The sequence below is a fragment of the Falco rusticolus genome, chromosome 15 (assembly GCF_015220075.1).
Source record: "Falco rusticolus isolate bFalRus1 chromosome 15, bFalRus1.pri, whole genome shotgun sequence".
NCBI classification, from domain to species: Eukaryota; Metazoa; Chordata; class Aves; order Falconiformes; family Falconidae; genus Falco; species Falco rusticolus.
Genome location: NC_051201.1, coordinates 22,861,267 through 22,877,118, shown reverse-complemented (window position 1 = coordinate 22,877,118; position 15,852 = coordinate 22,861,267). Strand labels below are relative to the sequence as shown.

Genomic DNA, 15,852 nt, shown 5'->3' with positions numbered 1-15,852 from the left:
ACCCTCAGGTTCAGCATTTAGTTGCCCTCCCCGCAGGCTGCACTCACCTGCCCGGTGTCCCACTGAGAACGGCCCGTAAGCCCCAGGCTCCCCTGCCACACACACGGACACCCACCTGAGGAAGGGTCTCTGCCCCCAGAGTCCCTGACAACCAGTGCAGAGGCCCATATGCCGCTGGGCTGTGCTGGTTTTGTCCTGCCCTGCAGATTTCTCCCCAGGGAGTGGGAGCCCACGCTTTTTGCTGGAGGCCAACAGGGTGCCCTGGAGACCCTGCTCTGGGGGTCCCTCTGGGTAGGGCAGACATCCTTGTGCTGCCTTCTAGCTGAGCCGTGGAACATTTTCTCCGCTATGTCAAGTGCTGGAGGAGGCAGAATAAACTGAGGCTGCAAAACGTGCAATGCCTTGTTGGTGTGTCAGGGCAGCTGGGTGCTGAGTGAAGAGCTGGGCCCTGGCAGGATGGGCCCCCAGCACTGCTGCCCGTGTTGGACTCTGATCTCCTAAACCTCAGCAGGCAGGATCGCGCGTGCTGCGTCGTGTTTGCTTTTGGCTGGATTCTCTCTTTTCACTACAACCACATTAAAAGTGGACAGTTGGAGATGCATTCCGGGCACCTGAGTGGAAATGGTGAGACGGAGGTGGTTTTAGCTCCTGGGAGAACTGCTGTCTGCTCCAGATCAGTTCCCAGCAAGGATGAACCTTTGCAAGTGCAGTTCAGTGTCTCAGCTGAGCTGCTTCGTGTCAGGAGGGCCTTTTGCAGATGCTGCTTTGCAATATATACATGCCCTCAGGACCCTGGCTTTGGGTGCTGTGTGTGGTATCCCACAAAACCGTGGAGGTTTTCTGCAGCAGGCAGCTGGTGCCTTTCCAAGGTGGTCGCAGCAGGGGCAGGCACCATCTGGGCTCTCTCCTTCCCCACCTCATTTCTGTTCTTTGGGGACCCTAATGCTCATACCCTGCTGGTTCAGGTGCGGAGGGCGTTTCTGCAGTCCTGATGCCTTCAGCTCCCTGTTGCTGCAGGGACATTGAGGTCTGGCACCCCCAAGCACCTTCTCCAGCACTCAATAAAAGGGGGTTGCCAAGGCATGAACTCTCCCATCAGCAGGAGGCAGCGCCCTGGACTGGCCCTTTCCACCACGAGATGCTGTGGCTTTTTATTAGGAACAAGCAATGTGCGGCTTTCCAGAGTCCTCTAAACTCATAAATCATGTTCCCCGGCCACTCACCAGCAGCTGAGCTGGACCTTGCGGTGCCTGCTGTAAGTCTCTCAGCGTTGGCACACACCCTGCTTGCTTTCATCTTCGGGCCTGACTCATGTTTCTTAGTTTTCCCTTTGAAGTCGAGGGGACCTTCCTTTGGGAAATGGTTTTTGATGAGTCTGATCGTGTTCTGCTTTTGACATGTCCTGAGAACATCATAAGGGGCTGCCTTGAACTGCAGGGGGGAAATGGAAGCTCCTGCCGAAGGATGGAGCTTTTTTCCCCCTCCCCTCTGCCCAGTGTTGGGCATCACAGCTGGGACACCAGCTTGAGCAGCAGAACCCCCTTGTCGCACCACTGGCACACCCGGCGCGCACACGCCACGATCGCACCGCTTGTCAGCCACAGCTGAGCCCTGTTAATGCCTTGTGGACACGCTGTTGCTGGGGTTACCGTATACATATTGCACAACCGCCGAAACACTTCCCTCTGTTTTGTAGCAACTTGTGCTAGAGAAGCAGCGTTCCCGCATAACCTCATCCCACCCCAGATGCTGCCGAGCCAGCAATTCATTCCTGAAACAAGATGACTCTGGGGAGCCTGCGGTGCCCAGCCCCAGGGAGGCAGGAGGTGGAGATGAGCACAGAGGGTGCTCTGAGGTTGCTCTTCTGCTCTGGTGTGAGCTCCGAGCTACACCCTGAAGCAGCCACAGCGCTCCAGGGCTCTGTGTGAAGGTGGGGAGACAGGCATATCCTAGCAGGGACAAGCCCAGCATCCAAAGCTGTGTCTCGGTGACACTGAGCTGTGACCCTCAGTGTGTCGCGGGTAAGCACCCAATTTATGTGGCTCATTAAGCTCCCCGGGACAGGAGGCAGCCTGGGAATGTCCTGACCTTTATAGGAAATCGCAAGAAGGGAAAGGTCCCCAGGGAGCTGAGCACTGTGCCATGTACATGCTCCTCCACCACATCAGAGGACCGGTGAACCTCCTCCTCAGCTCCTGCCTGTGCCACAGGCTCTGGACCAAGTTACAGCCACCTCCTGGGCTTCCTTTCCCGGCTGCATGAGGAACAGCAGGAGCTGGCCAAGGACTGTGCTCCATCCCAACAGGGCTGTCATGGTGACAACAAATGCACAACAAACCCCAGCCCTTAGGAACCGAAACCTGACCTGCTCAGCCTGACCCCAAGGGGCAACTCGCCAGCCCTGGCCTGGTGCCCCCGCTCGCCTGGCTCCCCCCGTGTGCCACTTCTTGGCTCTTCAGGCTCTGCAGCCCCTGGGACGGACTGGAGCTCCTAGAGAAGAGCTGCCGACATGCCCAGCTCCCGCTCAGCCCCTGCCTGCTGCCAGCACGGTGAACCTGGGCTCTCGTGCCACCTGCTGCTGCCAAGCCCTGCCAGAGCTGCTGCGGGCCGGGTGCTCCAGCCGGCATTCCCTGGCTACTCTCTGGAGCCATCGGCTGGAAGCAGAGCCAAAGGCACCTGCTCCGGCAGTGGCAGGGCAAGCTGAGGACAAGGCTGTACCTTCAGCAAGACTTAACCACCCTCCTCGATCTGACAGCCGCAATTATTGCCCTCTCCTTAAAGCAGAGAGCAGGTGAGCAGCTCTTCCCCGCTTTCTGTGGGGTGACAGGACAGCCCTGGGTCCTTGCTGGCCTGGGCGAGGGCTGGTTTGAATTCCCACTTCAGCCAGCTGCCGTAACTGCTGAGCCTCTGTGCTTTGGGAACTGCTTTCATGTTTTATGAAGAGCGGGAAGCATGTGTGCTCAGGACAGAGTCCTCCTGGTGCCACCTCCGTGCAGCTCCCAGGCTCTCTGGCCATGGCTGAGCTCTACCAGGACAAGCCGGACAGAGGAGAAACATTTGGTGGGGATGTCTGCTTGGACTCTGGCATCAGGCTGGTCCAGCCCCTACTAGATGAGCCTCCACACCTGTCCTGCGCACCCTTGACTGTCTCCTTTGGGATGGCCTTGCCACTGGGCAGCTGTGGGTTGCCACCCTGCCTCTGGCTGGGCTGTGAGACAGCAGCTCCTGCCAAGGGAGGGGTCACAAGGCTGGCGGGAGGGACATGACAAAGTGGAGCCCCTAACATAGCTGTGACCATCTGGGGCTACCCAAAGTGGCCAGGTGCTGAGGTATGCCTGTGTCCTCTGACACAGCCCTGGCACTCGCCTCCGAAGCGGGAAGTAGCGCTAGTGATCCCAAACCGCAGACTTGCAGAATTGGCTGGTGGGCACCTCTGGAGGTCCCCAGACCCTGCTCCAAGCCAGGATCAGTACGGGTGTGTCGCTCAGGACTTTGTCCAGTTAAGACCTGGCAACAAGGTCCCGGCAGAGAATGCATGCCCCTCAGCCAAGAGCAGGAGGTTGCACTGGGACCGTACCCCAAAGCAAAGGGTTCTGATACCTCCGGGGCAGCCCAGCCACAGGGATACCCATGTACATCCTCGCCCTGCAGCTCCTCCACACGGGGACCAGAGCAGACAGAGACCCCAGGGTGTCAGAGGCTGCCTGCGTTGTTCCCGCTGTTCCCCAGCTCCCCAAGCTGCTGATTTACCCGCAGGATCCTGTGTGGCAGCAGCGAACGCTGTGTCCCCTCGGCGTGAACAGCTCCTGGTGATGCTGTGGCTGGCCATGCACCATGGCCCGTGCCTGCCGGAGCGAGGATGAGGAGCGCCGAGGTCAGAGCAGGCTGTGGGCAAACAGCTGAGGTGGGGCTGTGAGTAGGTGATGTGGGCTGTGTCGGGACGCCATGGCAACAACAATATTTGGGTGCTGCTTCAGCCCGCAGCACCTGCCGGGAGCCCCACATGTGGTTGGGCTCCAGGCAAGGGAAGTCAGCAGCCACGATGGGCAGTACTGGCATGTGGCTGGCTGTCCCCAGGGCTGCTCCAAGGGTGTCCCACCAGGCTGTACAGAGGGGACAGGGGCTCACCATGGTGCCTGCCACGCCAGGATGGTTGGCATTTGTCCCCACAGCCTGGGCAGTGGCCTTGAGTCCATGTCACCCGCTGAGGGGGGCCAGTTCCTCTATGGAAGGTGCACGCTGGCCGTGGGGCAGGGGACGGGGCTGCAGGGCAGACCACAGGGGGCTGCCGGGGGGAGTCTGCAGTGGCAGGGGGATGGAGGCACCTTGTGGCGGGATGGTGGGGCCTTGTGGGGTGGAGGAGGGACCTTGTAGGAAGAGGGCTGACAGGACTTTGTGAGGCAGTGGAGAGACTTCGTGGGTTGATGGACTTCGTGGGGTGGAGGAGAGACCTGGTGGGGTGATGGAGGGACCTTGTGGAGGCCAGGAGGGCCTTGTGGGGTGGTGGAGAGACCTGCTGGAGCAGTGGAGGGGCTTCGAGGGGTGGCGGAGAGTGCCCCGGCGGCGGCTCCGGACGGCTGCCCGGGCCCGCCTTCCCGCCCCGGGGGCGCTGCGGGCCGTGGGGCGGCCCGGGGAAGGCGGGAGGGGGCGGCCCGGAGCGGGCGCGGCCCGCGGCCCCTCCCGTCGCCATGGCGGCTCCTTAAACAGGCGGCGGCGGCGGCCCCCACGCCTCAGAGCGCGGCGCCGGGAGGTGAGTGACCGAGCAAGCGCGGCCGCGGCGGAGCCGGGACTCCCCCGCGCCCCGGGTCGCGCCGCCGGCGGGACCCCCCCGGGCCGCGGCTCCGGCTGCTGCCCGTCCCGCGGCGCGGGGCCGGGACCCTCGGAGGGAGCGTGCGGGCTCCGTGCGGCGGCGCCGGGCGGTGCGGGGCCGGGGCGGCGGGGGCCCGGGGCCGGGCGGGGACAGGCGGCTTCCCCGCCCCGCCGCTCCTCCCTGGCGACGGTCGCCAGGCAACGCCGCTCCTCCCTGGCGACGGTCACCAGGCAGCACTAGGGCCGGCGGTGCAGCCACCGAGCCCGCTGCGACTTCGTGCCCCCTCCCGGCTCTCGCCACGGCCCCGGGGAGCCCATCCCAGGCCCCCCCCGCCCCGGGCACTGGTTGAGGTACCCGCTCCGCACCTCGGCGTGCCGGAGCCGGGCCTGGGTCCTGGCCGGGATGCTGCGGGTGCTCAGCACATGGCGAGGGATGCTGAGCCGGCAGGGCGAGGCTGACGAGGGATGGCGGGTGGGAGGCAGGATGGGGCGGCGGCTGCGGCACTGTGCAGGGGTGCGGAGGCCCAGCGGCCACTTGGCACCCCGGTGCTGCTGGCTAGGGGGCACCATGTTTGGCCCAGCCCCGGGGGGCAGGCTGCAGGGCTGGGGTGCTGTCAGCTGCACGCAGGGGATGTGGCCGTTGGCAGGGCCATCGGGGCACGGGAGAGGTGGGGCTGGAGGCAGCGAGCATGATCGGCGAGCAGGAGGAAGGCAGCCGCATTGCGTCATTCCCAGAGAGTGCTCCCGAGGGGACAGGCTGCTGTGCTCACTCCTCGCCAGCCCCTGGAGCCGGCAGCCTCGCTGCTGACAGCTCTCCATCCCCCAAGACACGTCCTGGCTGGTGGCTTCGAGGCTTGTCCCAGGCTGCTGCCAGCCCTCACCCCACGCCCGCAGGCTCTGCCAACGCCCCGCTCCTGCTGCAGAGCCTCGGCCCTCGCCAACCCTCCTCCTCCTCCCACCCTTGCAGGCCAGAGAACAGGGCCGGCTGAGCTCTGCCGGCGCAGCCAGCCAGAGCCAGGGCAGTAACAGGCCCCTCCATCCCCTGTCCTGCTGCCCCATGGCCGGGAGCACCGAGATGGCCTCGCTGGAAGAGAGCTTCCGCAAATTTGCCATCTACGGTGACACCAAGGCTACGGGGCAAGAAATGAATGGGAAGAACTGGGCCAAGCTGTGCAAAGACTGCAAAGTCACCGATGGCAAAAGCGTCACCAGCACCGATGTGGACATTGTCTTCTCCAAGGTGAAGTAAGTGACTTGGCTTTTTGGGGCCTCCAGCGGGGCTGCCCTTGTGGTGTGGGCAGGGTGGCAGTGCCCAGGTGCGGTGATCCCCAGGGGTGTGGTACCCCAGCTGCATGCCCAAGCTGTCCATTCCCGTGTTGCACTTGGCATGGAGCAGCGGGTGCCGCCCTGCAGTGTTCTGCCTTCCAGGGAGTTGTGTCGCTGCTTTTGCAAGACCTAATAATAAATTAATCCAAATCTCTGTGTGTGTGTGTGTGTGTGAAGCTCAGGTTTTGGTGCAGATCCTGTGCCCCTGCTCCTGCTCCCCCAGGTGTCAGGGTGGGCCTGGCCAGTTCTGCCAGGTTCCTGTGTAGGTGCTGCAGGGAGCAGAGAAGGATGCTCTGGAGTGTCCCCTGTGATGTGGCACAGCCCATCCCTGTGTCTGGCCGGCCCACACCTCAGCCTGGAGCTCACGGGCAGCTGAAGAGCTGAAGGCACCTGGGGCTGTTTCTGGGGTCCCTGAGGACATAGTGACACCCAGTGCTCCAACACCAGAGTGCAGGAGCAAGGATGGGTGGAGAACCTGCTCTCTCTGTGCCCTCCATCTGGGGACCCCGCTGATCCCTCGTGGGGCCGGGAGGATCTGAGCAGCAGGAGGTGTTCAGCCCGTAGGAGGGTGGGTTGCTATGCTGCCCTGGAGGCGAGGACCAGGCGCTCATGGAAGAGATGCTCTGTGCACATCCGAATTTGACCAGAGAAGGACTGATGCCTGCCAGGGTAGAGAGGGTGCTGGGCATCTCAGCCAGGCTGGCAGCAGTGGGAATGGATGTGTGTCCCCTCCTGCCACCAGTGCCTGAGTTCCCAGGTCACTCCCATTCAGGGGTGAGGTATTTGGCACCAGAGACTTGAAAGCTCCTGGAGCTCAGCACCAGTTGTGCTCAGCTCAGCCCGTTCAGCCAGGATTGCCCTGGCATAGCTATGTTTCAGAGGTGGGTGAAGGGCTTGAGGCCGGTGGAGGACAAAGCCGGGGTCGTCTTGATGCAGCTCATCCCGCTGCATCCCGTTTGGAGGCACAACCTGAAGACGTGCTGATGGCAGCCTGGGTTTTGTGCTTGCAGAGGGAAGACAGCCCGTGTCATCAACTATGAGGAGTTCAAGAAGGCGCTGGAGGAGCTGGCCCCCAAGAGATTTAAGGATAAGAGCAAAGAGGAGGCGTATGAAGCTATCTGCCAGCTGGTGGCAGGGAAGGAGCCCATTAATGTGGGCGTCACGGTGAGTGAAGAGCCCTGTGGCTGCTGGGAGCAGGAGGGGTGGTCAGGGGGGGAGGATGGAGCTCTGCCCACAGTGCAAATGCTTTCTGAGGGACCCCATGGCCCTGGGTGGGCTGGGGGGTCTGGGGATTGTGTAGGTTTAGTGGGTGTGGGGGGCATGGTAGGGCCTTCGGTGGGTCTCAGAAGCTTGCATGGGGCAAGGGATGAAGGGGGTGGGGCACGTTCTTGACTCCGGTGTCCCATCTCCCTGCTGCAGAAAGCCAAGACGGTGGGAGCCGTGGAGAGGCTGACAGACACCTCCAAGTACACGGGCTCCCACAAGGAGCGTTTTGACGAGAGTGGCAAGGGCAAGGGCAAGAGTGGGCGGGAGAACATCGTGGACAACAGCGGCTACGTCAGTGCCTACAAGAATGCGGGCACCTACGACGCCAAAGTGAAAAAGTAGGGATGGGTGCTGTGGTGCCCACCGTCCCGGTCCCTGCACGTCGGCCGGGGGTCGGCGCTCATGTCAGCCTTGGGACATGCCTGCGTGACATGGGGCCCGGGAGGCTGCGCTGGGGCCAGCCCCAGGCTGGCGGGATGTCAGCCGCCCAGCGCTGTGATTGGGAAAGTCGCCGGGCTGTGTGCTCTGCCCCAGTGCTATGTCTGTCCCCCTCCTGCCGTGCTGTGACCCTCCCCAGCCCCTCCCGTGCCCCCCATACTGTCACCCCCAGCCCCCTGCCACTGGCAGCGCCTGCCGTACTAACAGCACTGCTCCTCAGGGCTCCCCTGTCCAGCTTGTACCCAGACCTTCCCTACCTCAGCCCCAGCTTTTGGGGCATCCTCCCTGCCAGTCCCACCGGGACCACAGCCTACCTTCCCCATAGACCTCCTGGAGACCTGCCTTAACCCTGCATGAACTACACCACAGCCACCTCCTCACCTCCTTCCTTCCCCACTGGTGCCCTTGCCGTGGGGCTGCCCAGCTTCGCTCCTTGCCCAGCACTGTGGGAGGCTCAGACCCTGTGGTGCTGTTAGTGCTGGTGCTGCCAGGATGCTCCCAGCTGAGCCCTGGCATCCACTCTGGGAGAGCTTGGCGTTGCCTGGCCATTGGCAAAGGTCTCCGACTTGAACTCCTGTGGCCTCCTGCTGCCTTTGTGAAGCCCAAACCAAAGGATGCTGCAGACCTGCGCTGTAACCCGGCTCTGCAATAAAACCCCACCCGCACTGACGCCCCCGGTCTGGCTGTGTTCTGTGGGGCCGAGCAGTGAGAGCCCCTTCGCTCGCTTGCCCGGCCGGGCGGTGGGAGGCTGGGCTGGCCGTGCCACCCCAGGGCAGTATGCCATGGGCTCGGCCCTGGCCGCCGGCAGTTTTGGCAGCTCCTGGCTGGCCCCGAGTTGCCTGAGCAACCACAGGCACACAAACATGAGTGCCTGGCTCCCACTCCTGCTCTGTTTGCAACCAAACACATGAGCTCCTGGTAACCATCCCTGGGAACAGGCTGGGCTCCAGGGTGGAACGGCAGCTCTGGGATGGGGTGACCACTCTGACGGGTGCACGAGGCTGGGTGCAGGGGCTGACACCCCAATTCCAGGCACGGGCAGAGCCTGCTGCAGCGCTGCTGGGTGGCAGTGCCAGCCAGGCTTTCCAGCCAGATACCCACCTCCGAGGGCAGCTGCTCGAAGCCGGGCTCCCAAAATAGCCCCCGGGGGTTATTTCACAGGTGCCTCAGCCGTGGTTCTGGCACTGCCCGTGCCATGAGGGACATGCTGGGGGCATGCACGTGCCTTGGGCAGGCTCACTCCCTGCCAACGCACAGCATTGCACCTTCTGCATCCTAGCCATCTGCTTTGTAAAACACAGGAGAAGGAAGAGGTTGTCTTCTTCTGGGCTGGCTTCAGCCTCACCTTCCGTGGGGGTCTACCAGTAAGTGTCTACCAGTGGTGGGCTGGGGTGGGTGGGGCAATATTAACCCTCCTTTGAGCAGGTCAGAGGAAGATCTGTGTCCTTAAATGCTCTTTCTGAGAGCCAACCTTCCTCCTTCAAAAAGTTGTTGCGGGGGGGGGGGGGGGGGGGGGGGGGGCTTTAACCCTTTGCTGACTCCATTGCCCAGCTGCAAATGTGAAGTGCAAAATTCCCAGGGCAAGGCAGCCTTGTGTTGCCTTGTGGTCTGTGGAGGTGCCACCCACAGCCCTGTCCTTGTGCACACTCGAAGGCTTTGTGAAGGAAGAAGATTTTGTGAAGAGGTGAGCAGGCCAGGCCCCGTGGGACTCATCCCCTGCCTGTATGTGGCTGTGGTCAGGACCTGGTGCTGGAGCAAAGGGGGGTACCCATGTCAGGGCAGCTCTGAAGAGTTGTAGGTGGTGACGTGCTTTTAATACTGGGCAAGACTGGGAAGGGGATTTTTGCCTGGTTTCATGCCTGCGTGTGGGACAAGCAGCAGTTCTGGCATCCCCATGTCCACTGGCAGAGCATGGCATTTGGGAAGAGCAGTTGTTCCTCCCCCAGCTGCTCACCCCACCTCTGCCACTGAGGCTGGGGACCTCAGCAGCTCAGCTGTCCATGTAGCAGCTGCTGAACACCCGTGGTGTGTGAGCCTGCAAGGAGGGTGGATGGGGCCTCACTGGGAGTTACCTCCGCAAGGGGTGCGGAGCTGCTGCTGCTCAGGTGATGGAGCAGCCAGGGCAGGGACTGCAGGACTGCCCCTGGACAGCCTTACTATCAGTTGGTTGCATCCTGCTCTGAATCCTGAATAGAAGCAGCTTCTTTGCAGCCTGTGAAGGCATGTTCCAACACACTGCCAAATCTCCCGGACTAAACGGATTCCTTACCTGCTCCAGCTCCTCTTCAAGCTCTCCACGGGTTACACAGGACCTTCCCCCTCCAACCTTCTTGTTCCCGAGGTGGCAGCTTCCAGCACTTGCTGTTCCCTGCATGGGGACAGGGCTGTGGTGAGGGTAGCAATGGTCAGACCGCCCTGGCCAGGCTGGTTGGCACTGCCTAGTCCGGTATCGCAGTCCTGCTGCACCAGCCCGGGAAGAATTAGTGCTGGTAAAGGCACAACAGGGTTTCATGGTGGCAAAGTGCCTAAGATCAACCTGAAAAGAAGCCGCTTCCCCTGAAGTGATGGGAACAGCTTCCTGACAGCAACAAGATGTTGCACCAAAAATGTAAATCTTTCTAAACACCGGTGCAGTGATCTCCTGGGCAGCTGTTGGCTGGGTACACGTGTACGAGGCTTGCCCCCTTCATTCCGGCAGCAGGGTGTGAGGCCCTTAAGAAAAGGCATCTGAAGGGCTGCAGTTGTCATCTGCATGGCAGATACATCACATGGCGCCTGTGCATGGTCGAAGCCAGGTGGAGACACTGCCTCATGGGACAGTAAGTGGCCTTTAAACATAGATCTTTGGGACTAATGTGGACAGGAAAGTGGAGGCCCCCAGGACAGTTGGCACTGGAGTGCAGGATGGATGAGAAGAGGCCAAACTGGGGTGCTCAAGCCCTCGAGAAGACCTTAACCTGAAAGAACTTCCACAGGACCAGCAGCTCCGGCTGTCTTCCTGGTGAAGCTTGAAGTGGTGCCCCAGGCTGCTGAGATAGAAGAGACCTTAAAATATTAGTTGCCAAGCTACTTTCTGTGGCGAAAAGTGACACAGCCCAAACAAAAGGGCTTGCAGCCATTTCCCCTGTGCTAATGGATTTGCTCTGGCCAAGCGTTTGCTCTGAGGTTGGCTCCACACCAGCTCAAGAAAGACCTTTTGCAGCCAGCGTGTAATTCCCTCACAGTGGAGGAGCTGGCGGGCGGAAGGTGTCTCAGCCAGTATTTATCTTGTTTGCATTGATCCAAGCCCCAGACATGAAACACTTTTTCTCCTTCCCCTTTGTTCCTTCCCCTCAGCCGCTCCCTGGCCCCAGTCTCACCGTGGAGGGGCACGCCAAGCCCTGCCCCCCCCCCCCTTCCACCACACACCATGCTCACCTGCTCCACCACTTTGGACAAGCCCAGACCCTCTTACAGGCTGATGTCCCAGCTTGCTGGTGAGACATGCAGCCCAGAAGGCTCAGCCAAGTGGTTATGATGAATTTAGCTGTAAAATGTGTTCTCTGCCCCCAGGGTCACTTCCCCAGAGAGTCTAAAATTATCTGGGGTTGTGTCTGATGTGCTTCACACTTTTACAGCAAGTGTGTGTGCCAGGGACCAGGGATCTGGTTCCTTTGAGAGGTCATCTCTCTCTGGGATGAGGGGTTTGACCGGAGTTACTGATGAGGACTGAGCACCCTGAGCCTTAAGGACATAGATTCATTGCTAGGAGAGCGAGACAGTGGATGCCAGTAACCCAGCAAGGTCTTACCCTTTCTGTCCCTGTGCAGGAGCACCAGGAAGAGCTCATAGGTGTTGCTGTTCCAAAAAATTGCTCCCCCAGTGAGCATCCCTCCATGGAGTGTATTGTGCTGGTGCAGTGCAGACCCTTGTTCTCAGGCCAGGCAAAACAGTTTCCCGGCTGAGCTGTACCTGTGCTGCCTTCCTCAGTACTTTTCCACTTCACTGCTAGTCTGATGGACAGTGTTTTCCAAAATACACAGACTAGGCTGTAAGTTGTGTTCAGAAAAGATTCAGAGAGCAGCTTGTATTCCGATGGGTCAGGCACATTCTCGGAGGGGCACATCTAAACCTGGGACTGGAATTTCAAATCCTTGCAGTCAGTGCCCTGAGATACTGAATTAACCACAAATGTCATGTGCAATACTTCATTGCTAGCTACGTGTAGCCAGCACGATGCTGGAATATTGATTCAGTACCATTTTAGAGGGAATTCAATTAACTAAATTACTATCTTCCCAGCACAGCATAGCTTCAGATAAAATGTTATTATACAGGAGCCATCCCCTCTTTTTGTTGATATAACAACTGCAGCAGAAGTGTAAGAACACAGGGGAAGATAAAAACAGGAAGATGCAGAGAAATGAAAAAAAAAAAACCCACACCAAGAATAAGATTCACCAGCTTTAAATACAGCCTGAGGTTTCATACAAGATAAAACTGACCATAATCCATATTTAATGTCTATTTTGTTCCCAGAGGAAAATTGCATAATTGCTCTGAACTGCGGTACTGACCGGAGCCGTGTGCGGGTGGTACCGATGCAGTTCTTCCTAGTGGGGATGACGACTCATGATCGGTGCATTTCGCATCTTGAAGAGGTGTTTTGTGAACAGTGAGGCTGCTCTCTTTAGCCAGCTGCTCCAGCAGGACGGTTTGTAGACATGAAAGACCTGGGCAAGATTGCTGCAGAAAATTAAGTGGTAAGCATGCATTCAGGAGAGTGAACCCACTGTAAAGATTTTTTTTTCCAAAACTGATACACTGATTTCCATTTATTTGAAATCACATTTTAAAACATTTGTACTTGGAGCTCTAAGTTTGCAGCTTAGAGCTCTGTATTTCAAGGTGACTGCAGCTACAGCTACGGTTCATTTTAAGACTTCATGCATTGCTGGCTTGCGATAGTTAATAACTGATAGAAACCATTCAAAGAGATTGATGGCATGTGCTCAGAGAGCTGGAAGCACATCAGTGGAGCACTGTGATTGCAAAAGGCAAGTCTCCTGTCTCTCGTTTTGTCCTGAAACACTTCTGCTAAAAAAAGCACTTTCATCAGGCCCAGAATATTCCTGACTTTCCGCTCACCGAACTGGCATTTTCATATCTTGGCTTAAAAGTCTGTGACCGGTTCCAGCCCCCTGAAGTGTACAATGTGTGCTAATGATCACCAAAATAGCCTGCCCCTGTGTCAAAGCTCTGAATTCATCCCTGTGCCACCAGCGCGGGGGTCTTGCAAGAAGCATGTGTGACCTGGGACCGGAGGAGTTCTGCTGGGGCCCGGGTGCGCCCTACCTGTGCCCAGCCCACACTGCTACCTGTCCTGCAGAAGATCCCTGGACTCCTGAAGTATGGTAAGTTGTTTCACTTCCAGTCTTAGAAATTCCACCTGGGAACTCAGATGGTCATTGTCCCAAAACAACTCCTCTGAAGGAAGCACAGGGAGAAGGCTGAGTTACAGTTACTGCTGTACCAAGCATCTCTCTAACAGGCAGGGCTGTTGTGAGAGACGGAGGGATCCGTTGTGGGAGACCGTGGGATCCAGTGGCTGGAGGTCACGCTCAGCAAAAAGTCCCCAGAGCTGCCTGCGAGGGGTGGTGGAACATCCTTTTTTACCCAAAGCCCTTAAACCCCAGGGCTGTCGGAGTGGCTAAAGCCCATCCTGCAATTCAGTGCTGCTTCCCTGACCCTGCAGCATCCAGGGCACAGAACCATGTGGCCTCTGCACTGGGGCAGGTCAGAGGAGATGCTTAAGCTTCCTCGGCCACCCAGCCTGTGATGTATCTCAGATCACGTTGCTCCTGTTACCTTTCATGCCAGCCACTGAAGTGCGCTGGACAAATGGGGAGGAAGGTTTGGACAGCTGTCAGTTTGCCTGCCTGAGGGCAAGGACAGACTGAAAATATGGGATAATCACTTTCATTTTGTAGGAGAGCTTGGTTTGGTCCTTCAGCAGTCCAGGCATCCATCCTATGATGTTCCTCGTTCCTTATTACCTTACAGTAGTCTTGTTCTTGCTGTACAGTGAACCCAAGTGCCTAGAAAAGGCATGCACGCAGAGCTGGCATGGGCATAGCACATGCATGGTTGCATTGAGTCAGCTCTCGTCAGCCTTATAAAGCCACCTCAGCCACATGAACCTGATACCCAGGAGGCTATGAAGGGATCCATCCCTTTTGCCCTACTGTATGTGGGCATTTGATCTCTTCAGGCGCAATAACGAGCAGCAGCCGCCTGATCTCTCTCTTGTAATGTGGCACCTGATACACGGCTCTCCTCCAGCCCTTCTCCCAGCTGCTGCGTCAGATCACCTGTGTGTGATTGGGCAAGACAAAAGAAAACAAACCAAAACCCCCCAAAATCACAAAAGGTCACAAATATTAAGAGAAATTAATCACCTTTCAGTGGTTTTGCCAGTGCCTGGTAAGTCCCTAGGAACCTTCCCCATGATGCTGGTGAGCTTGCTGAAGAGTGATAAATGACAATGAGCCTGACATGGTGTGAATTCAAGCAAACCCTTATGTCACTGCTTTGAAGTATTTGTTTGAAATGCACTTCTAAGGAAGAAAGACATTTTCAAAGCATTCCTTCATAGGTGTGCAAAAATAACCTACACAAACAGTAAAATCTGAAACACAAAAAGATATTTAGGCATTTTGGCAGGGAGCTTAGGTGACGTCAGAAAACAAATCCAAACAGAAATGTTTCTATGGAATTTTTTGTTGTTGAGAGCTAATTGGGAACAGATTTTAGCTTTGGATTTAAACATTTTCCTGCAGCATCTGCAATGCTATTGAGCATGACTATGATGCTCTGGAGCAGAGGAGGGAAAAATTCAGCTTCCTCCTGCTTGCATTATTGCTACAGGTTCAGCCAGTGGTCTTGGGAAAGTCGTGCAACCTCCCTCTCCTGGGAATTTTACCCAGTGGAGTTCAAGATGAATTATACACCTGCCCATTGAGCTCCATCTTTCTGCCTTCATGAATCCAGCGAGCGTTTCTTGCTCCACTGAGACAGAGCTTTGAGAAGAGTGAGGAGATTGGGGTGGGTTAACATCAGCATGGGATGAGCTTGGGCTCTTCCCTAGGTGGGCCGTGTTGGGGAGGGTGCCTCACTGGGTGCCTCACTGAACCCAGGCATCTCATTTCCTGACTCAGTGTGTTAGAGTAAGATCCGCCAAGGAAAAAAAGACAAGTCTTCCACTGGATCAGGAGTGTGTCATTTGATGTGAAGCACCCCACAGTTGTGTGCTTGTTAAATCTGACCTGGAGCAGGGAGCAGGAGCATAGCTGGAGGCAGCATAGGGGACCTGCGCCAGTCCTGCCTGTGACAGGCTGCAGTGCAATTGTATCAAGTAAAACATAAAACCTCAGCCAAAAATGCATGTGCAACATCTGGGAAATGCAGAAATTGGAGCAGCTATGGCACATGGCCCCAAAGATCATCCAGAGGATGATAAGTGTTGCTAGAAGTCTTGCTGTGGGAGTGGATGGACCCAGACCTGGCCAGGGTTGGACATGAGACAAAACCAGTAAGACCATGACGGCGGCGGCAGGCAGGGCAGTGTGTGGCCAGCTGGTTTGCTGGGAACGAGGAGAGCCCAGCTGACAGCTGAACGGCTCCTCTGTGCCGCGGGGGAGTTCAAAGCGCATCGCTTAGCGAATATAGATAAAACTCCATTGGATCATCTAAGAACAGGACCCGTCTGATAGCAAAGCTTTTGAACTGCCAGTGGGTTCGCACTGTACAGGCTGCAGAGGAAAAAGGGACCATCCATTTGTTTATACAGTATTTATTTATTTATTGTTGGTATAATACAATTATCCTTATGTTTTATTTTTCCGAAATCAAACTCTTCCCTTTTTCCCCTTATGCCAAAATATAGTCTGGCAGCCCCTCTCTCACCCTCGCTAATAGATCTATCGTCTAAAAGCAGCCAACAGCGCTTCAATACCAACGGAATATTTTTGCAGG

General features: G+C 57.6%; 1 protein-coding gene across 1 annotated transcript; it reads left to right on the top strand.

Moving 5' to 3' along the window:
- The first annotated feature begins 4,657 nt into the window (after positions 1-4,657).
- Positions 4,658-8,509, top strand: TPPP3 (tubulin polymerization promoting protein family member 3). The gene is made up of 4 exons (XM_037409590.1): positions 4,658-4,750; positions 5,777-6,054; positions 7,146-7,299; positions 7,555-8,509. Exons 2-4 carry the CDS (start codon positions 5,867-5,869, stop codon positions 7,741-7,743), a joined length of 531 nt encoding a protein of 176 aa, XP_037265487.1. The 5' UTR covers positions 4,658-4,750; positions 5,777-5,866; the 3' UTR covers positions 7,744-8,509.
- Positions 8,510-15,852: the final 7,343 nt, after the last annotated feature.

What these genes read in the sequence shown, in the direction of transcription:
- TPPP3 (XM_037409590.1), top strand. Translation starts at nt 5,867, where the DNA reads ATGGCCGGGAGCACCGAGATGGCCTCGCTGGAAGAGAGCTTCCGCAAA. An exon ending in ATTGTCTTCTCCAAGGTGAA is followed by an intron (nt 6,055 to 7,145) that starts GTAAGTGACTTG and finishes TTGTGCTTGCAG; the next exon opens with AGGGAAGACAGCCCGTGTCA. An exon ending in CCATTAATGTGGGCGTCACG is followed by an intron (nt 7,300 to 7,554) that starts GTGAGTGAAGAG and finishes TCCCTGCTGCAG; the next exon opens with AAAGCCAAGACGGTGGGAGC.